The 24,395-nt window shown below is 37.2% G+C and overlaps 1 protein-coding gene across 1 annotated transcript in view; it reads right to left on the bottom strand.

Moving 5' to 3' along the window:
• Nucleotides 1-23,309, bottom strand: part of Ammecr1 (AMMECR nuclear protein 1) — a 132,256-nt gene extending 108,947 nt beyond the window's left edge. The window contains exon 1 of the mRNA XM_070039907.1: nucleotides 22,827-23,309. Within this exon, the coding sequence (XP_069896008.1) occupies nucleotides 22,827-23,299 (473 nt within the window). The 5' untranslated portion in view covers nucleotides 23,300-23,309. The remainder of the gene's footprint in view (nucleotides 1-22,826) is intronic.
• Nucleotides 23,310-24,395: the final 1,086 nt, after the last annotated feature.

Raw genomic sequence — 24,395 nt, 5'->3', positions numbered from 1 at the left:
TGTAGCTCAAGTGGTAGAGCGCTCGCCTTGAGCTGAAGAGCTGAGGGACAGCGCCCAGGCCCAGAGTTCAAGCCCCAGGACCGACAAAAAAAGAAAAAAAAAATCTCTGGCTAATCTAATTGAGGAGCCCTTATCAGGGATAGGACCCTTCTCTTGCTACTTTGAAGATTCATTTTGGTTTTGTCTTTTGTCAATTTGACTACTATTTTTTACTCTTATTTGAGTTCATTAGCTTCTTTGATGTAAATTATATTCATCAAATTAGGACCGCTTTTAGCTGTTGTTCCTTCAAATATACCTCCAGTCTCTAATGTGTGAATATACTTGATGTTATACCAAAGTCTCTATGGCTCTTTTCATTCTTCCTCATTTGTTTTGTTGTTGTCCCCCAAACAATAGCATTTCAATTATACCACCTTCACATTTCTTAATTCTTACGTCTGCAAGCTCAGCTCTGCTATTGTAGCCTTATAGTAAATGTTTCATTTCAGTCATCATTTTAAACTTGAGATTTTCTCAACTGACACTTGAGAAGACATCATTCTTATATATTCTTTGAATTTTTTGGACATTCTTTGAGTTTACTTATAATATCTGAGTTATAATTTTATGTAGTAATTATATCTTGGCTTCCTCAGAGACATTTCCTACTGGCTGCTTACTTCCTTTAGTATGTGCCATGATTCCTATTTGGTTTTTTTTATTGAAAACTGATATTAAAAATTATACATTCTCCTATCTCTGAGATTTGTTATTGTTTCTTTAGTGAGTTTTCTGAACTGATTCTGTAATGTCTATATTCCCTATCTAGGAATGTCTGGCCATTGACATGATTAGATTAGTGGTCAGCTGATGATTGAATAGAATTTGGGGGGATATTTATTATTTTTGTTGTTATAATAAAGATGATACACAGAGGGGTTACAGTTACATAAGTCAGGTAATGAGTACATTTTTTTTTGACAAATCACACCTTCCTTCACTCTCTTTCTGTTTTTCCCTCCCATCCCAGCCCACAAGTCAAATAGGATTTTTTTGTAAAGATCTTTTACATTGTATCAAGGGACCTGCTCCAGCAGTTTACAATTCTACCTTTGCCTGTTCTTCCTTCTTACAAAGAGCCTGAAAGGTAGCCATATTAGACAGACTGTCCCTGCTGGTTTTCAACTAATGTCTTGGGATTTGCCACTTCATGAGGATGAGTAAGATCAAATAAAGACAAGCCTTGCAAGTACAGACTAAGATAGGTCAAATATTGACAATTCTTTTATTAGCATAGGAATATTTGGGGAGATTCCCCCCTCTAGTAACTGCATATTTTTATAACTACCATAATGAAATATTGCTTCCTTTCAAGACTAGAGTACAACTAAGGAAGAGTTCACTATTCATATGATAAAATGGCCATTTTAATGAATAAATATTCAGTTTGTTTGAAGTCTTTGGTTAACGTTTTTGACAATTTTCAGTATTCACATTGATCTTTCAGAGTAAATTTTCTGAGATCATTATAATAGTACTCCAGTAATCTCTTATTTATGTTTTAACATTCAGGTACTGGCATACATAACCTCCAGCTCTTAAAACTACCGAGAAAAATATGTAGGATCCCTGATGATGTCTCTGCATACAAACTTATATTTAAGGGTTTTTTTTTTTTTTGTCGGTTGTGGGACCTGAACTCTGGGCCTGGCACTGTCCTCCAGCTCTTCAGCTCAAGACTAGCACTCTACCACTTGAGCCATAGCACCATTCCTGGTGTTTTCTACTTGTGTGGTGCTGAGGAATCGAACCTAGGGCCTCATGCATGCAAGGCAAGAATTCTACCACTGAGCCACCTTCCCAGCCCCTTAAGGTATTCTTGAACATAAAATTTTAAAATTAGAAAATATAACTACCTTTAATTTACAATCCTTTTTTAACCTTTATGACTACAAGAAAATCAAGTACAGATATAATAAAAAATTATTGTTATCCAATTTGGCTACATTTCAAATATTTTAAACTACATCTTTGTTTAAAAGACTCATATTTTTAATGTTAGATAAAAGAAGATGAGAAACAATAACTGATCCTAGTCATGGTAGGACAAAAACATGTCATGTATTCACTAACTAAACAAATAGAAGGTTTGTAAGAAAAGATCACATGTAGTGCTTTGATGAAATGAGTAAGATAGTAATTATAATTTCTAAGTTTTGACTCTTATAAAGAATTATATCTTATTTTAAAAACTCACTTCAATAGAGCATTTATTATTTGATGGTGATTATTCACCATGTTTCCAAATCAAATTACTAGATTAGGAGGTAGCAAATTTGACTGTCTACTTAAAGTTGTGAATGTCCTGAATGATTTTATGCAGGCACAATAAAAAGAACCTGCAGATGTAGGGAGAAGGATGGGCTGAGAGACATGAGAGGGAAAAGAGGAAGAAAGAGGAGAAGAGAAGAAAAGGGAGAGGAGAGGTAGGGAAAGAAAGGGGACAGAGACCAAAATGGAGAGGAATGGAAGGCTGGCAAACAAATAACACTTTCTCTGCTCTGTTAAATTAGCACCTAGAATATAAATATAAAATGGAATTCTATGCCTCCATCAGAAAGAATGACATTGCCCCATTTGTTAGGAAATGAGAAGACTTGGAAAAAATTATATTAAGTGAAGTAAGCCAGGCCTAAAGAAACATAGGTCCCATGGTTTCCCTTATCTGCAATAACTAGTATATGTCTAGGGCAAGCAGAAGAGGTCAAAAGCTATGTACATATGACCATATAAGATGATGCTAAGTGAAATGAACCCCAAGATGGGACACAAGAGGTTTTATCTTTCTTTCTGTTCTTTTTAATGTACTTATAATGGATTATGTGATTTTTTTGTTGTTTCTTTGTATGTTCTTCCCCTATGGTACAACGCCTGTTGTCATTGTATTTGATTCTGGTGCCCTGAATCTCGTATATACATTTTTTCTAACTTGGGGAGGGGAAGGGAAACAACAAAATGCTGAAATAAGGATACAGGTTGGCCCATTGTAACAATGAAATGTACAAGACACTATGTTGAAAACAAACTTTACAACTTTGGGGGGGGGCGGTTGGAGAGGTAGGGAGAAAAGGGATGATAGGGGAAAAATAAAGGAGGGTGTAACAATGCTTGATAGGAAATGGACTCATTACCTTCTCACATAACTGTAACCCCTCTGTACAGTATTTTTACAATAAAAATATGTATCAAAAATGCAGTATATAAATACAAAAAATAAATAAATTAGCACCTAGAACTCTACATGAGATTGTGGATATGGGACTCATGCATGCTTTCTATTACAGGAAACAAAATTTTGAGCATTAATGCCAATGTAGAAAACACTATAAGCATAATTACAAAGTTATTAGGATATTTTCTGAGAAACATATTTAAAAGGAGGAGATACTAAGCTGGGTGCAAGTAGCTGATGCCTACAATTCTATCTACTCAGGAGACTGAGATCTGAGGATCACAGTAAAAAGCTGGCCAGAGCTAGAAAGCCTATGAGACTCATCACCAATTAATCAACAAAAAGCCAAAAGTGGAGTTATGGCTCAAGTAATAGAATACTTTCCTTGAGCACAAAAGCTCCTAGCCCCAGAACCAGCACAAGTATGCACACACAAAGAGCCGACAATTAAAATAGAGGACATCCCTCATAAAAATCAACAATAGTAGTCTCAATGAGGTTTATTATGCTGTTACTTGTTCAGTGCTTCATTTGCTCTCTACTCCATACATGTTTTATGAAAAACAGCATGAACATACAGCAAGTCATTTAACATGCTATATTTTCATTACTAGACATTTAGAATTTATGGAGTTAAAATCTATAATTTTAGAATTTGTAAACAATCATTAAGTTCCTTGATTTTTAAAAATTTTACTTAGACATGAATTTGAAAAATATGAATCCTATATACTTCAAGGTTAATATGTGTGAATGAGTTGTTAAGTTATTACGTCTATCCTATCATCATACCAGGTTTTCTTTGCACTTTAAATTAGTAACTAAGGAAGTGATAAAGGTTTTGTTTTTAAAATAGCCCTCCAAAATAAGGCAAAACTCTAGCACTGGTGATTAATATAAGGAAATTGTTTAAGAGTTGTAAAGCAGTACTGTTTCTCAGCCAAAAGATATCAATTTTGTACAAATTAAGGACTAATGTGTTGAATTTAGGTTTTACTCAGACCTACAAAACAAATTTGCAATAAAACATTTTATGAGATACTACAAAAGTATCTGTAGAATTTGCAGATCTCAATTGCAATAATAACCTAATGGTTATTATATTTCTTATCTGATAAATGTTCATTCTTTTTTTGCATAGGATGTTCATTGGTCCCCAATCACTGACTCAACAGATTGAGCATTATACTTTTCAAACTAAGTACCATGGCATATACAATGAAGATTAAAATTACAAATGGCTGGGAAATGAGGATACTTGCTTTAAATGGGTATATGAGTCAATGTATCTTCACTGTGACAAAATACATGAGGTAACCAACTAAAAAGGAGGAAGGGGTAATTCTGGCTCATGATTTTAAAGGTTTTAAGTCAAGATTGGAGAACATCTGGCCTGTAGGATGTATAATAAGTCTGCAAAATCATTTGGTCTGGACATGCGACAAAGCAACAGCAGGTTGGTCTCAAAATTCACTAAGCTAGCTGGGTATTGGTGGCTCACATCTGTAATCCTAGCTATTCAGGAGGCTGAGATCTAAGGATCACAATCCAGCTCAAGCAGGAAAATCCATGAAACTAATTTTTATGTAATTTTTCTAAATTCTTTATTAACTTTTTTGGAATCTGTGAAAATTACTTTTATATGTACCACAGAAAATATTCTTCTTGAACAATATAATTGGCTGATATGATTGCTATCGAGTTACTGGAACATTCTTTTTAATTTGGTGATATTAGATACTGAACTGCTCTGTCACTTGACCCACAACTCTAATCCTTTGTTTTTGGTCTGTTTTTCAGATAATGTCTCTCAATTTTGCCATAGGCTCGCCTTAGACTTCCATCCACCTACCTCTGCTTCTTTAGTAACTAGCACTAGCTTGCCCATGAAACTAAACCATTATCTCCAATTAAACACCAGAAAACTGGAAGTGGTGCTGTGGCTCAAAACAGTAGAGTACTAGTCTTAAGCAAGAGAGCTCAGTGATAGTGCCTGGGCCCGGAGTTCAAACCCCATGACAGAAAATAAAAATCACTAAACCTAGGAGTTTTTTTTCCAAAGAAAAAGTCAATAAATCTAGGCCCATGAATAATGTTATAAATATCAAAATGGTGCTTGGAATAAAGGGTTCCCCACTCACTAGTCCATGGTCATTTGGCCCTTTTGCTTTGAGCCTGTACATTACGGTAGGAAGGATGTAGTGAAGCAAAACTGCTCACCTTACAGCAGTCAGGAAGCAAAAAGAGGAAAAGGAAGTACCTGAGATCCTCAAATTCCCTTCTAGGGAATGCCTCAATTACAATTGCTCACAATAGTCTTCTAAGTCCCATCACCTTCCAATAGCATGAGGCTGAGGATCAAGCTTTTTACATGGCTTTTGGGGATCATTCCAAATATAACTTACAGCAGTAGCCCATCACAAATGCCAAATTTCTTTGTATGATCATAATTTGTTTTTGTGAATTTTACAATTTACAATTTACATTATAGAATGCCTGTGTACTTCAATATAAAATTTGTGTTCTAAGTTTTAATTTTGAAAAACTGACACTAAAAACAAAGACATTAAAATATATACTCTGTATATCTTCATATATTTTCTAGGATACTTTTGTGTAATTCTACACATCAGTACACTCAAATAAATTTTTATATTTTTCCAATGGTGTCTACAATCAGAAGTCTTACTTTAGAATCCAAGGACAGATTTCAGGGGGTTTATAGGAGTTTCCCAGCTTGAGAAGTAGAGTTAGTCTTTCCCAGTCGATGTCAGTTGATAATCTTTCGATACCCATAAAAACTAAACGCTACTACTAAAAGCTTCTATCAAAATCTGAAAAAAAGATATGAAATTTTGAATCAAAAAATGTACATGCCCTCATAATTTCACTATATTTGTAAGAGCTTTAAAATACATTTCAAGGCTCTAAGGAGCACTGAATATGGACATAAAAGGAAGAAGCCTTTTATATGAGATCATACATTTTAAACAGTATAAATAGAAGAAATAATACTATTAATTTTCTGAGCATTATAAATTCCCATAGAACTAGAATCACAGAATTAAAATAGGCAGATATTTAAAGCTTATTCCATATATCATTGAGAAATATAAGCACATAATTATTGTCATCCTGTATAGTTTCATATAGCCAGGTCAGTCTCCAAATAACAAAGATCAAATAAATCCATAAATACAATGTGATTTTGAGTACACAGACAAACACATAACCAATTTTAAATAAGGTACTGGAAGGAAGATGAAGTTATATCTCACTTATTATCTACCTTAAAATCTCCCAAGAAAATTTCTACTCTAAATTCAAAACTGGTCCAGTTAAATATCTCTACATTCTTTTATATGCTGAAATCGTTTCAAAAAAATTGGATGTCATAATTATCCCATTATCTTTCCCCAAACAGAAAAGTATTAGGACCAGTAAATAACTCTCCAGATAATATAATATAAAGTGAAAGACAGTGCTAGAATTAAACTGGCTAAAAATGTACAACCAAGGTACTACCGGTCCATTGGATATGCAGGGCTACTGTACTTGAAAATAGCAAAGCTTTGGGGTTAGAGATGTGGCTCCATTGGTAGAGCACTAGCCAATGAACAAAAGCATGAGGTACCAAGTTCAAGTCCCAGTTTCAGACAAAAAATAGCAAATCTAGACGGGCGCCGGTGGCTCACGTCTGTAATCCTACCTACTCAGGAGGCTGAGATCTGAGGATCACGGTTCAAAGCCAGCCTGGGCAGAAAAGTCCGTGAGATTCTTACCTCCAATAAACCACTAGAAAACCGGAAGTGGCACTGTGGCTCAAGCGGTAGAGTGCTCGCCTTGAGCTGAAGAGCGCAGGGACAGCGCCCAGGCCCAGAGTTCAAGCCCCACAACCAACAAAAAAATTAGCAAATCTCCAGAGAGATATTATGTTGAGGAAGAAGAAGGCTTTTCCTAAATTTATACTTCAAATCTAAGGTGTGAGAGATCTGTGGAGACAAGTATCCAATTAAATATCATAATTATGAGCAAATAAAAGCAACAGATGCCATGCCAGGCTAGTGCAAATTATTTAAGCTAGTAAAGGATTAATGAAGTGTTACTATGTGAGAGTCAATAATTATAATGCTTCATGAAAGAAAGCTTCAAGACTAAACCACTCCTCTTCTACAAGAACTGACCTCAATTTCTCTAGATTGAATTGAAATAAACACAAGGCAAAGTTTTAAGAACAGACCAATGGAGACAGGAACCAGAACCATTGGACTCACATCCATTTTCCACTTTAAGTAGGAGTTTCAGCCAGGCGATGGTGGCTTAAGCCTGTAATCCTAGCCATTCAGGAGGATGAGATCTGAAGATGATACCTCAAAACCAGCTTGGGGAGGAAAGTCTGTGAGAGTCTTATTTCCAATTAGCCACCAAAAAGCTAGAAGTAGAACTGTGGTCCAAGTGGTAAGAGCTAGCCTTGAGCAAAAATAAATAAATAAAGTTGAGGGCACATCACTCAGGCCCTGAGTTCAAAGCCCCAGGATTGGAATGCGTGTGCACGCATGCACACACACACACACACACACACACAAACAAACAAACACACACACACACACACACACACACACACACACAGGGACTTACTTGTTCTGTTGCCACAGCCAACATGAAAAGCCATTAACTTTTTCATCCTTGTTTTATTTTGCCAAATTAAAATGTACATTGTTTGAAACCTGAGAAAAGTGAAACGCACATAAAACGTTCAACCCTATATAAACAAAATTTCTTCTCACTCCCCTTATGAGGGAATCCATCTTTCACCTTTGTAGGAAAGTTTTAAGCATATTAGAGTGATCAGAAATCTATATATATAGAGAACTGCTAGATTCTATTAGTCTTTCTATCCTACTATGTAGTAAGGATTTACAGTTACTACATAAGTCAATATCCCTATCTTCTTTTTGCCAGTCCTGGGGCTTGAACTCAGGGCCTAGACACTGTCCCAGAGTTTCTTTTGCTCATGGATACTACTCTACCACCTGAGCCACAGCGCCACTTCTCCTTTTTCTGTTTATGGGGTACTGAGGAATCAAACTCAAGGCTTCATGGCAAGCACTCTACCACGAAGCCTCCTTCCAAATCTCCCGTATCTTCTTGAGTTGTTTTTTTTTTTTTTAAATGATTATGTGTCGGTCACCAGTGGCTCACACCTGTAATCCAAGCAACTCAGGACTATGATCTGACGATCATAGTTCAAAGCCAGCCCAGGCAGGAAAGTCCATGAGACTCTTATCTCCAATAAACTACTTAGGAAAAGCCAGAAGTGGTTCTGTGTCTCAAGTGAGAGCACTAGCCTTGAGCACAAAGAGGCTCAGCGACAGTGCCCATGCCCTAAATTCAAACCCCAAATCCAGCAATAATAATAATAATAATAATAATAATAATAATAATAATAATTTTGCTACCATTTTTTCTTTCAAATCCAAGTAGGGAGAATCCAAATTACAATTATTAACAATTCTGAACAATGAATGACATGAAGAAGTGTCTATTTGCTGATAAACATAATTGACCACAGAGTATATAGTAAGCTGATACAATATTCACACTTATGTAGTTAAAACCTGTCAAGGATCAGTCCTATATTTAGGAAATAAGTTCTTTATATTCTGAAACATGTTTTGGGAAATAAGTGAATCATTAAAATATAAACTAAAATTAAATGTTATAGTATTCACTGGAAAAGAAATTTAGGGTCTTAATTTTGTGTTAAGTAAAGACAAATAATATTAACTGATTTTATTTTTTTCCTTTAAAGAATATGAAATTTAGCTGGGCACTAGCGGCTCACACCTGGAATCCTAGCTACTCAGGAGACTGAGATCTGAGGATTGTGGTTTAAAGCAAACCAGGGTAGATACTCTTATCTCCAATTAACCACCACAAAAGCTGGAAATGGAGCTGTGGATGAAGTGGTAGAGTGATAACCTTGAGTTATAAAACTCAGGGACAGCACTCAGACCCTGAATTGAAGCCCCAGGACTGACTCAAAAAAAGAATATGAAATTTTATATGTTGTACTATTATAATTTAGGAAACTATTTTAGAATTTTGTTCCTATAAGAGTGTATGAGGCCTTTAGTAAGGTTGCATATAGAGTTTGTATCTTGAGTTGTAGCTTTCTAAAATAAGACCTATTAATAACCATAAAGTAACACCTTAATTAGGCTTACCAATGCATAAACTAATTTCATAAATGGTATTATTTAATAATTAGTACATAATCCTCATATAATTATTATAATTCCTAGTATGTACATTATGTTGGCTAAATTTTCACTAAGTACACTTTCTTCAATAATGTAGAAAGAATTAAGTGATTTGAGCAATTTAATTCTATAATAACAAGGATACTTTTTTAAGTTACACAATCTTTGAAGCTAGTCAATTTTCCCATCTGCACATTAAAGACACTGAAGTTAAGAAAAAAAATCACAGGGAACATAGAAGGCACTCAGTCAAAGTATGATGCAACAAATGTTAACTGACTTATGCTGAATGTGTATTGATGAATGAAAGCACTTTGTCTACACAGCAGACTCCTGCTTCTGTTATTTCCCAGTCTCTTGTCTAGGCCTCATGACATTCATAACATTAAAGGAGCCACTGAGGCATAATTAACTGAACAAAAAGGAAACTTTACCAAGAAATAAACAATTCACAAACCATCACTAGTTTAAAATTGTCAACTAGTAGACCTTTATTTCCTAATAACTGCATTATAGCTAACTCCTGACAACTCCATTTTCTTGCTAGGTTCTCCCTCATTTCAATCTACTTTTGATTGGTACCCACTGATCACCGCTTTATTATAACTTTTATTTGTCTCCGTGCCTAAGATGCCTTTTCCTTCTATGAAAATTATATCCAGAATGAATGCTACATTGTCTGTGAAGCCTTTCTATACAATTTTGGCCCACATTTGTCTGTTCAAACTCCTACAGACTTCATTGTCTCTCTTTCATTCATTTGGCCATTTAATCATATAGGCGAGCTCATTGTTTCATGAATCCTATCTTTTTAACATTATTGCAAACTTTTTTTTAGCCTGTCCTGGACCTTGAACTCTGTCCCTGAGCTTTTTGCCCTAGGCTCTCGCTCACCAATTGAGCCACAGCACCACTTCTGGCTTTTTCTGAGACGTTTATGTAGCAGATATAAAAAAGTATGTTAGCACAGGGTTCTGTCTACAACAAATGTTATTTCAACCAAAATTCTGGAAGCAGACATAAAAAGCAATACTACTCCCCCCAAAAAATGTTGCTTGATTGCTTAAAGAATATGTAAAGAATATGTAAAGAGCTCCAAAATTTAAACACCAAAAATCCACTTAATAAATGGGTAAGTGAACTGAACAGATAAGTTTCTGAAAAAAAGTACAAAACATTCATTTTAATGTCTACAAACAGAAAGATAATCATGCTGGAGAGTCTATATTCTTATTTGAAACTGCAAAATCATCTTTAAATGGGAGAAATCAAAAACTACTCCTAAATCCAAACATTATTTACAATTAGTTGGTAATACTTTAAAGTATCTTAATTCCTGGTAATAATAAAATACTTCATAGTTGTTGTGTAGACAACAAGGGGGGAAAAACCTTTGAGACCCATTATTTGACCTCTATATCCATTTTATAGATGCAACTACCACATTTAGGATGATAATTTCATTAGAAAATAAGAAGCTATTTCAAAAAGTGCCTTAACTTAAAGTGGTGTTATATATACATACAGACTTAAAGGCCTTACTTCAATATCCATTATGTAATTTTTCTTCCAATTCTCCATCTCTCTAGAAAACATATTTCCTCAGACATATTGCCCAGAAATAGTCGAAAATAATGTTCTACTTTAATGTCTCAGTCCTTCCATCTTTAAAAGTGGTTGTACAAAGGCAAAGCTGCTGTCAAATATCTTTCCTTATATTATTATTAGCAAATACAACAGAAAGGCATAAAGAACAGAGGATTTAAAAAAATCTACAACAAAAGCATGAAATAGCTTTTCTCAAATACAAGCAGTTGGTACTAAGCATATTAATAAAACAAATGATAAAAATGTGAGGCCAAATACTAAATGAAATGTTACTAATTTGTAAAACACTTAAAGATGGCTATTCTGGATTCTAATGCCTTTAGTCTAGTTGATTCAAATTTTTCAATAAGTTTGGGGAAACACATCAATGGTTACATTAGGTTTCCTTATGACTACTTCTATTCAATTGTAATATATCTGTGTACAATTAATCTTAAAATACTCCCCAAATTTCTATGAAAAAATTAGTTGCTTTAGATAGAGCCACTGTCATGTAGTTTTCAAAATTAAGCTAGGCATTGTGCTTATAGTTACCCAGTATTGGACTGTACACTTTAAAATTTAAGAAGATAGATCTTATGTTAAGACTTTGCTATTATTAAAAAAATAAAATAAGCAAACTAAAAGTAGCATTCGTATATATGATTAAAGAAAAACTGATTAATAATAATAGCTGTCATTCCAGTCATCTGTATGTAATTTGCAAATTTGCAGGTAAGTGACATCACAGGTAGGTGACATCAGAGACAAAATACATATAACTTCACACAACTGTATTCTTCAGCCAACCATAAATTAGAGTTGAAGGCTGGTGATGTAGCTCAATGGCAGAACACAAGGCCAGCATTCACAAGGTCCTGTGTTCAATCCTCAGTATTGAAGAAGAAAAAGAAACTCCTATGAAAAAAAGAAGAGGAGAAAAGAAAAGAAAAGAGATAAAAAAGAAATTACACCCAGGTCTATCCTTTAATATTATCTGTTCCACAGTTTTTGTTATGAATAATAACTTGGAGAAAACTATGTAATAGGAACATCTAGGTAGATGCAATTAATATATACATACTAATGCCTAAAATGTTATATTTGAATAGCTGAGGATTTACAACTGTATTCATAGACACAAGAAAACAAGAAAGGCTAATGACAAGATAAATTTGTATTGTTTGTCTTAGAGGCCCCAAACTTACATAGTGGCCTGAATCTGATGAAACTATAAATGTTTTTCAATGTGGTCTGTTGGAAGTATTTAGTGGACCTGTTTAGGTACTCTTGTATTACTGAAGTTCAGGCTGTGCATTTGGTTTTGATAGAAATAATTATTCTTTTACAAGAGTGCTATAGCCACTAGTCCTGAAAGAGGGACATCTAGACATGTATAAAATCCTCTCCAAACCATGTTCTCAGTTTTCCTTTTGTGCCCTAAATCCACATTTCACTTCAGTGACTATAATTAAAATTTTTCCCTCTCTGATTCCCATGTGCCTTCTATTTCTGCCTCCATCCCTGTGTGACTTTCTCCACATAGTCAATGCTTTCTGTGTGGAATGGTAGATTTCTGCAAAACAACTTGCCATACAGGGCAATAGTTGGAGGAGTTTGTGGAGTAAAACACACTACAAAAAACACATAACACCTCATTAGTATCAGAGAAATAGAAGCCATATCATTCCCATTTGTTCCTGTGAGGGTTTTTAAATAATAATTTTTATTGAGATTAAATGATTACATAAATTTCACAAATTTCACAGTATTGTAGGATAGTGATACTTAAAGTTACAAACACATTTTAACCTTCACAAAGCAAACTGTAGTTATCTTGGTTTATAAAGTTTGTGAATTCTACAAACTTTGACAGTACAACTATATCTTCCATATTGAGTGATGTATACATTTCTTTCCTTTTGCTTAGTGTAAGCTGTTCCCTCTTTCCCTCTTATTCCCTCCCTCCCATCTCTGCCTTTGAGTTGCTTAGTTCATTTTCATCAATGTCCACTGCAGCTGATGGGCCCCTCTGTTGTATTTTTCCTCTGTTTCCCTCTGATTCTGTGCCCTCCTATGTGAGGGTTTTTTTTTAATTGACAACAGTGTGTAAGATTGGCTGGATCCTTAAACCAAATAAAAAATTTAACCATTGATTGTCTTGCACCTTATGCCTAATGTTAAAGAACTCACTCACAATATCAAGTACCTGGCTATGCTCGTGGCCTGTGTTTGTCTCGTTTGTTTTAAGGCAAAGTAAGCCATGACAAAGTATGTTTGTTTGTTTTTTGTCCCTAGTCCTGGGGCTTGAACTCTGGGCCTGGGCTCTGTCCCTGGGCTTTTGTGCTCAAGGCTAACGTTCTATCAGTTGCGCCACAGCTCCATTTCTGGCTTTTTTGGTGGTTAATTGGAAATAAATGTCTACAGATTTCCTGCCCAGGCTGGCTTTGAACCACCATCCTCAGATCTCAGCTTCCTGAGTAGCTAGGATTACAGACATGAGCCACCAACACCCACATGTTTTTGTTTTGGTTTGGATTTGGGTTTTGGTTTTTATAATGGGGAAATTCTTGAAATGTGTTAAGGGTTCTATTTTAACCTGGAAAAGGGTCAGAGGCTTCCTTGAGATTCACCTTTAGTTTAAAAAATCACTAAGACCATCTTCCACTTACCACATTAAAAGGAAGGTGAAAGAACACTCATGACTTAAAACACCTCACTGCTGTTCCAAATCAGCACATGTGAGGTATTTTTCTTGCTATAATGAGGAATGTACTGAGGTCTAAATATTACCAGCTATGTAATTTGATTTGTCCCTCTAACCACCTATAATATACCTTTGTAATTGTTAAGACTACTACAAGCAATAATGATGTCACAAAAGACACACTAATATGACTAGCAGATGAGCAATTCTTTGAGACAGACATAGTGCTGTGGATCCCTAGGCCAAAAGCACCAAAATCAATTTTTCATAGATTCTATTCTACAAGAATGACACAAAGATTCACTAACAGCTGAAGCAAAGCACAGAATCTGATTATTACCACCTTGTAGCAATACAAATTCCCAATGGAAAGTTTGTTTCTAGAACTGCATATAATAAGCTTACAGATCACATTAAAATATGTGGAATGTCAAGGCAAAACTATACAGGCTATTAAGTCAGTTTCACTACTTTCCATTACTAGAGAGCTGGTCAGCATCTTCTGGCAGGATATTGCATAATACAATCAACTGTGCTCTCCCAGCATTGCATGTGGCTTTGGGTCACAGTGTGGATTATCTGTAAAATGAAACAGACAGGGAAAAGGCAAGAATCATCAAGACTATCACAGACCTTAGTGAAAAGATTAATACTAGTAGGCCTGGAATCAAGCAGAACCTTTCCCATTTGCTCATCCACTGAAGATTGCAGACCATAAACCAATATGGCTAACCTTGTCAATTTATTACATCTATCTTTCACTGTTGAGTAAAGCTGCAAAAATAGATTCACCTTAATTCAATCTATTTTATTTTCTAAGCTAAAAGACACGAAACCTAGAATCTAGTACCAGACAGCACTCCTAGTCCTAAAATTTTTCTTTAATTGAAGTTCTGAAACTACAAGTTCCTGAGATGGTCCTCCAATAAGGCTCTATTTTGTTGATGGCTCTATGATGACATACACTTAAAGAAATACAATAATCAACAACTGCTTTACAAACTGATAAGCCTGAAGACTGAGAGAATATCTAAACTTACAATAAAGGGTCAACATTCTGTCCGTAATTTTTACTAGCAGTACAAAGCTGAAAACTATCATTAATCTACTCAGCTGAGGAGTTAAAAGTCATAACAGGGGCAAGGGGAGCTGTGGTAATCTCAAGAGACCAACAAAAATATAACAATTCTGTCACTGCTTTGTGGTTCTAATTCAAAGAGAATTGGCATTTAGTAACTTCCAACACTTAGAAATGCACATTTTAAGAAACATGAGTTTAGCTGCCCAATCATTTGTTTCTTTCTAGTTACCTTTCTTTAGTGGCACCAACAGGCCCCTGGTTCATTAGCCTTATAACCTCTGAATCATGTTTAAAGACTCTCCTTCACATTTAACAAAAATGGGAATTTGGCAGGGGGGGGGTATTTTATCCCCCCAAGGCCTCTTTATTCACATGCAATCACCTAAATACAGGTTCACATCCAAAAGCTGTCCCAGCTGTCTTTATACTTGATCCAAATCCCTTGAATGAGCATGTCTTCCTCCTTTCTCCCAAACCAGATGCAGTTGAGAATAGGTGAAGAGGGGGGAAGGGAGAGTTGTTAATTTGTGATCAAATTTCATAGCCATTCCAACAGAGCTGCTTAACAAAGTTTTCCTGTGCATAAGAATAGCTAGGCACAGAGCCAAGAAAAGGAGAGGCAATGATAGAAGCCAAAAAACAGGTGAGCTGCAATCTTTTCACTCCTACACAAAACCTGGCCCTAGAATAGTAGTCCTGGCATATGCTGATAGCTTCTTCCAGTTCTTAAATTTTATAACATTCCTATAGTCACAATCTCTGCCCCAGGGCAGCTTTCCTACTTTCCCATGCCAATTTTCCTACTGTCCTCATAACCTTAAGACTAGTTGTTCTCCCTATCCTAAGAGGCTTCTTCCAATTTATCTTACATTCTAAAGACTCTTTTGCCAATTCTTTCCTCTCTTAACACAAGAAATGATGAGATGCACACTCTCGCATCCAGCCTGTCCTGAGGGTTCCCTACACAAAAGCTACTTTTAAATTCCTTCATGTTTTATGATGTTATAGACCAGAGCAAGAGGGAGAGTGTTGTGAAGAATGCTGAGAGGGCAAGTTGCTGACTAAAGACAGCTGCTGGGAATCCCCTAGTACTGACTGTGGCAAGGGTGTGGTGGTGACAGCAACTGGTTTGGGAACAGCCAAATAAAACTTCAATATCTGCTAGGCATACAGGCCTTCACCACTGATTTCTACATTTTTTTTCCATTTAAAACTTTAATTCAATTTAAACCCTCACAAAAGCCTTCTTCCTGACCAAACTTATTCCATGCCACTTCCATGTTCATACATTTTATCTGTATCATATTGATCTAAATCATGTATATATTGTGTTGGAAGTATTTTAAGCAACATATTTGTATCATAGCTTAATCAAGACTAAAAGTTCCATGAAGACAGGACCGTTTCATTTGTGTGGTGGGGGGGTCGGTGGGTGGGTGCTGGGGCTTGAACTCAGGGTCTTATGCTTTTGCTTAGCTTTTTTGCTCAAAGCTGCTTCTCTACCTTTGAACCACACCTCTACTTCCAGCTTTTTGCTGGTCAATTTGAGAAAATCTCTAGGATTTGTCTACATAGGCTGGTTTTAAACTGTAACCTTCAGATCTTGGTCTTCCAAGTAGCTAGGAATATACATATGAGCCACCAATGCCTAGTTTAGGACCATTTCTTCTATTTCACTGGTTTCCAACCATAGAACTCTTCATCCTCATAATAATAATAAAGTTTTTCCAGTGACATATAATTTCCACTCAGCTATTCAACATTAACATTTTTAAGGTTGAGCAAGTTTGAGAGTATGATACATTAAAAGCTGCAGAAAATACACCCACACTTTATATAAAAGATGCCATTTAGAGTTGGACCAAACATAAAACATTTTGCAGCCAACTATACTACTATATTATACTTCTTCCTTTAGATTTTTCTTTATAAACTATATAAACTTGTGGGTAATTTTTGCTCCTAGCAACACTAACTACAGGAGTTCAACTCTAAATAAGTTTAGTGTTGAGGATCTACTTTACCCACCTACACAACCACTGGCTTCCCACAGTCTCCAGTGTCCTGTGAGCAAATGTCCAATTACTGATTGTGGAAAAACAGCTTATACACTGAAGGTCCATTCTTGCCAGCCTCTCAGTTTCACTGCTGGTCCTCACTTAATTGATTCAGAACAGTATCAAAAAGAGACATTATTACAGAAGTTTGAGAGAAAGACTCTTTTGGCAAATTTCAATGTAAAAGCCCTGGTCATTGTGCTGCTATAAAACAGGCAAGCATGTGTGACATGGAAAGTACAGAATAATGTCTATTGAAATTAGGAAAACTTGGGGACTTTGACTAATCTCATTATACAAGTTTCAGTGTTTCACACATATACATCCTCAAAAATAATCAATAAAGGAGAATCACAACTGACTTCAAAAATACAATGCATTATAGTAAAAGGTTGTAGTGTTTATAACACAAATTTAGCCTCAAATATGCAGTTTTTAAAGACAGCTGCAGGGAAATATGTTTCTGAGAAACACACTTTTAAAAAAGTAACTCATGCATGTGTTAACAACATTTTTCACTTTTCTCTGTAGCCATCTTTCATCCCACTGGACTGACAGATTCCAGCAGATTCCTTCTTAGCTACCACCCATTAACTAGAACTAGCGCAGTACAAATACAATCCATAAGTAAGAAAAATTATGGCTTTGGCCATATGGGGTAGAAGGTAAAACAAACATTTCAACTAAATATACTTTGCCCTACATACACTCTTATGCATATATATAATAGGTTTATAATGTAATTTTCTATATCCTTTCCATGTCAGTCACTGATAGGTTTTTATGGGATGAATAACAGGTTTTTATGGGATGAATGACAGCAAGAGACATGCCTATCACTTCTCTCACTAAGCAAGGACATCAGATTATTTTCACATGTAAATCACCAATGGTGAAAAGAAACCATATTATACGTTCAAAAAGGCTTAAAAATGTCAACGTTTTGTTTTTTAAAGAGAAACTATATACATATGGCCAGAGAGTGGAAGTTAGTACTATCACATTAGCTTGGACAAGGAAATCTGTTGTAGCCCAGTAGCATCAGGTGCAGATATAGTCTGGTCAATCTTCACCAGGAAAAAAAATGCTTAGTACAAATAAAATAGTTTGTTTAAAATGCTGCTTTATTTTTGTGGTCCTGTTTGTGTATGCCAGTACTAGGGCTTGAACTCACAGCCTTGGTCTCCCACTTGACTTTTTCTGCTCAATGCTGGCATTCTACCACTTGAGCCACACCTCTACTTCCTGCTTTTTGCTTGTTATCTGGAGATAAGAGTCTCTAGGATTTGAATGCCCAGATGTCACAACTGAATTCAGATACTCAGATGTCAACCTCCTAAACAGCTAAGAATAAGCCACCATTGCCAGGTTTAAAATGCTGCTTTAATCACTTTCAATTGAGGTGCGTTACCAAAACATCTTTTTAACAGCAGACTGATAAAATTGCTACTATTGTGGACAAAATGTCTGCACACCTAATATAACTCAGCTTCTTTAGAGCATGCTAAAAAACAGTAATCAGATAACAATGGCAAGATAAAAGGTAACTGTTCAAACATCTCAAATTCTTTCTAAATTAGCATTTCCAGGAGTGAAATTTCATTTTACTTATATTTAATGGTAAAGTATCTTCTACAGGTTATAGTCTATACAAACTGTCACAATGCATTAATTTCTGAGGTGATAATGTTTAAAATATAAAGCTCACACTATATGCACCTAAGAAATTATTACAATGAACTCCTCTCATACCATTAATACATGCTAATAAATTTTTCTCAAAGTTCTAGAGATGCATCAGGTGACCCAGCATTAAAGACATAAGACTAAATAATCTTAATGCTTTAAGCATGATCTTTTCAATATTTCTTTGTTAATAAGGGAAAATTTTTTAAAGAAACTCAGCAAGTGTTAATACAAATAAAAGCATTTAAAATCTTACCATAATGTGTTATTTAGTACGTTAATCATAAAGGTATTTTTAAGAGAACAACAAGGGACTTTATTTCTTAAAATCAATAGAATTCACTTTAAAATTTCCTATTTGTGCTACTTTAAACTCACACATGAAAAATTTCTGAAGATCTGAAATCATCCTACCGGTTTCCAAGAGCCACTCTACCCATCAGCAAAAGAAACTATCCCCAGGATCTCAGAACCTTATGCTCTTGGCAGCACTCAATTTTCCTGTAGTGTTAGAATGAACATGGTAAAGGATAGAGATATAGAATCAGGAAGTTTTATATTAGAAACTGATAATCCAAACCACCCTTTCAGGATGGTCATTCAAGAACTAATTCAAGTCTACTTTCTAGCTCATTGGACCCAACTATGAACCAAGGGAACTGTAGTAGAAGTACCACCGAGGAGCTAGTTAGAAATGCAAATTCATGGCCCCACCCAAATCCAACTGAATCAAACTCTGGGAAAGCAGCCCAGCAATTTGTGTTTTAACAAGCACAACAGGAGATTAAGATGTAGGCTGAAGTTAAGAGAGTCACCCCCCCCCACTTTAATGTGCATAAGAATTACCTGGGGAGCTAGTTAAAATGCAAATTCTAAATCAGCAAGGCTGAGGTGGGGCCTGAGAGCCTACTCGTCTAACAAGTTCCTAGGTGACGTTTACAGGATGGAGACTGCATTGCAAGTCTTTCCCAAATCCACTGTTTACTAAAATTAACCCTCAGTTGCTCATAAAATACTGATGCCAAAGCACTACTGCAAATCGAATTACTCAAAACCTAAAAAGAGAGACACCTAGGAGATAACCAGCAGTTCTCCATCACAGCCACATACTATACATACATAATTATCTGAGAGACATTCAATAACCCTGATTCCAGACTCCATCCAATATCAATTAAATGAGAATTTCTGGAGGTAGGAAAAATCCAAGGTTTCCAATGTACAGCGATTGTTGAGAATGAAAGCTCTAGAGTGTAAATGCCTCAACACTTGACAGAGCAGATCCTTTTAGTGTAGTAAACAGATTCCTATAAAATGGCTGAGCTCCCTCAAATATAAACTCAAAAGGTCTAATTTTTGAATAGTAAAACCCACCTAAAGTTATGTTTTTTATTTTGAACATTATTTCTGTGGACAAATGTGCTCTCTCCAATTGGGTAGGTACTCAAAAAGACAGTAGCAATGAAGAAATATTCGAATCAGATTATATATTGATATCTCCTCAATCCTGAAATACGAAACACTTGAAATTTCTAATAACCTTTCAGAGTGGAAGGGTGATTGATGTATCTGTAACTTCTAAACCCATAAAAGGCAGGTTTCACCAGTTATATTCTGACAAAAACATCCTGGGAAGGCCTGGAAAAAATGTGTACTCTAACATTATAAGAATTTGAAATTGTCAAAAGGACATCTCCTGGTGGAGAAAGAACCTAAATCATAGTGCTCATAAGTCTGAGAAAAAAAGCTCAGTATGCCTATTTTTAAGGCACTTAGTACAATACCATGCTAAAGATTACACAATACTATTAAATATGTGAAGCAAAACAAAAGGGTATGGTAGAGACTGGGGCATTGTCAAATGATCATGTCATACCCTTAAATTTTCCTGAAATTTACACACTACATTTAAAAATGTGTTTAAGATAAATGAAAGTCAGTCACAGACTTTTTTTTTTCAACAAAATAAACTTTCATTCTCTGCTTGGGTTCACCATGAATTAGTTGTTTATAGAATATATGGTACACTCAATGTCTACTAAATAACAGCATTTATTATTATTCCACCAGCATTTTAACATATTCCCAGTGGTCAGACGTGTGTCTTATTTACCTACTGATTCCTTTGGGAAAAAGGAAATACCTGTGCTTGAGTATCAGAAGAGAAACAACCTAAATATATTTGCAAAGTGGTCACTGTTACAATGTTATTTTCAAAAAAAATAAACCTATAGGAACTGGTCAATCTCACTTTCCTGTTAAAATTCTTCTTACAGTCATTCAGTTAACCTAAACTCACTTTAAAAATGTGTGAAAATAGCACCTCCTCCAAGTGTGTTCTCAGATGCTTTGGAGCAATAGAGCGTGAATACTAAAACAACCTTTGCCAAATTCATGTCCCAGCCCAAGAACTAAACTAGAGTAGATTTTTATAGTCCTATGACCTTACAGAGGAACCTATATATCTGCACAGGATGAGCTTTATAATACATTTCAGCCACACAAGAAAAGGCAGAAAAGTCCCAAATAAATGACTCAAGTTAATAAACATTCCACAGATATTTTAAATAAAAAGTTTTTCAAATTTTTTACTTCTTGACCCCCAAAATAGGTTAAATAAAGCTGTAGAGTTAAAATTTAAGATTCATGACTTAACACTGTGAAATTTCTAAAGACTTAATTTGTATAACCAAGTGTCCACCACAATGTCTTTTCACACATTTCTCATGAACACACGCCCAAGGATGGATCAAGTCTAAAATAAAATGTACAAACCACAGAAGAGTAATACATAATGAAATACATTTAAGGTATTAAAACTAAAGAAAACAAACAATAGAGATGGCACAATTTCCAGGACACTTTATTGTAATTTCTACTTTACATATTAATTTAATATTTTGAGTATAGGTAGAATTGTTTGTTGGTATCCAGTAGTATTTCAATCCCCTAATGTCACAAAATGACAGGCAGCAGTTGCAAAAGTACATCAATTCAGGTATTTAGGATATGAAAAAAATGAGAAGCCCTTGCTTCAACCAGAAAGAGAGTTGTTGCATTTGAGACTAAAGTTCCACCGAAATTTGTCTTCTTTTTCTTGTTGCTGCTAAGTATTCACAGTAAAAACAATCATCCATTTTCCCATTCTGCCCGTTTGCTCTTTACATTCAGTGTAGCATTTAACTCAAAAACTCAGTTTACACATTAAAAAACAAAGCCATATGGCCCATTTCCCACACACTGAAATGGACAGGGATTAGAAGTGACCTGGCTTTTAGCTGTAACAGTGCTACTTTAAACAACTTAACCAGACACTTGGAAGAGTAAGATAATTTAAAGTATAACAGAAAAGGAAACCATAAACATGCCTACACATTTGTTCCTAGATTGTTTTAACTACTTCTCAAAGCGTTTCGTAGAAGAACACAGATTTGTTAAAAGTGAAATGAACACAAAAGCATATGCATGCTTAATGTTCAAGGGACAACCTCTCTGAGCTATTATCCAGAGAGTGGAATGAAGGGAGGGGGAGATAGGTATCACTGTTTAAATGTGAGGATGTCGGCTTCACTACAAACACATTTTAATGGGTATAATTGGGTAAAAATAGGTAGTGAAGAAAAACGTGTTTTAAAACAAAAAACAAACTCTTTGCTCCTTAAGGTATCAGAAAAGGCGGAGGAAAAAATGGGCAACCTCCTCACGCTCAAGAACTAAGTTCCACCAGTACCAAAATCCTAGTTGGGATAGTTGCTATTTTTTTCCTCTGTGCATTGGGAAAGTAGCTCTCCAAGTACAAGGTTCGCGACAGGGTGGGAAGAGTGGCGGGATTTTCACGTGGAGTAAGGGAAATACAAGTGAGGAGAGGTGGGCACCTTCAGGGATCCAGACGTCTCAAATCCGGATGGCGTGCGGTCGGGGTGGAGGGTGAGGGTGGCAAAGAAGAGAAGGAAAGGGTCAAAACTTGTGGAAGTTAGTGCAACGAGCAAGCGAGCACCTCTGGAAGGCAAGGGACTTTCTAGTAGCACTACCTTACTTTTAAGTGTGCGATGCTTGTCTGTTGGGGCAGAAGGCGCGGGGTACCCTAACTTAGATCAAGTGGCTCCAGGGGACCCCGAGAAGCGCGAGGGACAGGGGCGGCCGCCGCCTGGGACGTAAACTCGCACTTTCCCTCAACTCTGAGCCCCATCCCGAGTGCAAGAGAGAGGGCGGCAGAGGGCACCGTACTCACTAGGGCTCGTTGGTGAACCTGGGGGTCCGGGGCTGCTGGTATCCGTACAGGTGACAGTAGAGCACATCGAAGCAAAAGCAGCACATCTCCGCTGACACCACCATCTTCCGGGAGCCCGGCGAGGAGGACGAGGCGGCAGACGCTGAAGAGGGCGAAGAAGCAGTGGCGGCGGACGGGGTAGAAAGTAGCGTTCCTACTCCGCAGCTCAAAGGTGGCGACAGGGAGATACCCCCGCCACCGCCGCTGCAGCCCTGGGGGGAAGACAGGGTACAGCCGCTGCCACTGCTTCCTCCGGCTAGACCTCCTAGACCGTTGAGCCTTGTACCGGCGCCTCCTAGTCCCAGTTCCCCAGCTCGGCACTGGCTCTCTCCGCTGCAGTGGGAGGAGGAGGAGGCGCCACCACCGCCACCCGAGCCAGAGGGGGGCGAACTGGACAGTTTCTGCTTCTTCACCCCACAGCAGCCCGCCGCCATCTTGGAACAGTCTCCCCCACGCAGCGCTTCCGACCCATAAGTGAGGCGAGCTGGCGGCGGGGGCGAGCACGCTGCGGCCCCGGCCGCCGGGGGCGCGCTGGGGGCTCGCGGGGCGCGTGCGCGCCGTTTCTCGGGCCGAGCTGCCTGGCCACGAGGCTGCTCGTGCGCGCCCCCACTAGGGAGCGCGCCACACGCTTTCGTGGCTCAGTGCCTTGCGCTTGTCCCGTCGCCCGAATCGCGCCTTTTCAGAACCCAAGCTCTGCGTGCAGCAAAGGATGGAAGCGGGAAAGAGTATAGAAAGAGAATTGAGAGAAATAACTGGAAGACAGTGGAGAGTGGAAGGAGAGTAAAGAAGCAGACACTTTCAGAGTGTAAGGAAGGAAAAGAAAAGGGACGGGAGTAAGGAGCCGGGGATGGGGGGTGGGGGGGAAACGAAAGGAAAAAATCCAAAGTTAGTGTCCAAGTCCCAAACCAGAGCTCAGTAACCCCCCACCCCCAACTGCAGTGTTACTGACACTTGAGCCTAGGTACTTGGAACCTGATCCACCAGGTCTCAAAAACTCTGGTTCTGAACTTTTGGAGTGTGAGGAGTAAGGTTTTCCTTAGAGCTCCACGTATGACACAGTCCCTAATAAAAATATGTACAAAATGGTCCGGGAAATGGCCACACTTTGGTGTCCTTTAATGCCAACCTAAGGTTACACCAGGATTATTGTTGAGCGTGGGGAAGGGAAGTACGCATGTGTGAGTCATAAGGCTTGAACTCAAGGCCTGGGTGCTGACTCTGAGATATCTGTGCTCAAGGATAGCACTCTACCACTTGAGCCACAATTCCACTTCTGCCTTTTGGGGTACTTAATTGAAGATAAAAGACATATATTTTCCTGCCCAGGCTGGTTAAAAACTATGATCAGTGGCGCTGTAGCTCAAGTAGTGGCGCTGTAGCCCAAGTGGTAGAGCGCTCGCCTTGAGCTGAAGAGCTGAGGGACAGCGCCTAGGCCCAGAGTTCAAGCCCCACGGCCGACCAAAACAAACAAACAAAACAAAACAAAAAACTATGATCCTTAGAGCTCAGCTTCCTGAGTATTTACGATTA

This window comes from Dipodomys merriami, unplaced genomic scaffold (genome assembly GCF_024711535.1).
Source record: "Dipodomys merriami isolate MVZ:Mamm:240054 unplaced genomic scaffold, mDipMer1.0.p SCAF_3, whole genome shotgun sequence".
Classification (NCBI taxonomy): Eukaryota; Metazoa; Chordata; class Mammalia; order Rodentia; family Heteromyidae; genus Dipodomys; species Dipodomys merriami.
This window is presented reverse-complemented; position numbering and strand designations above follow the sequence as displayed.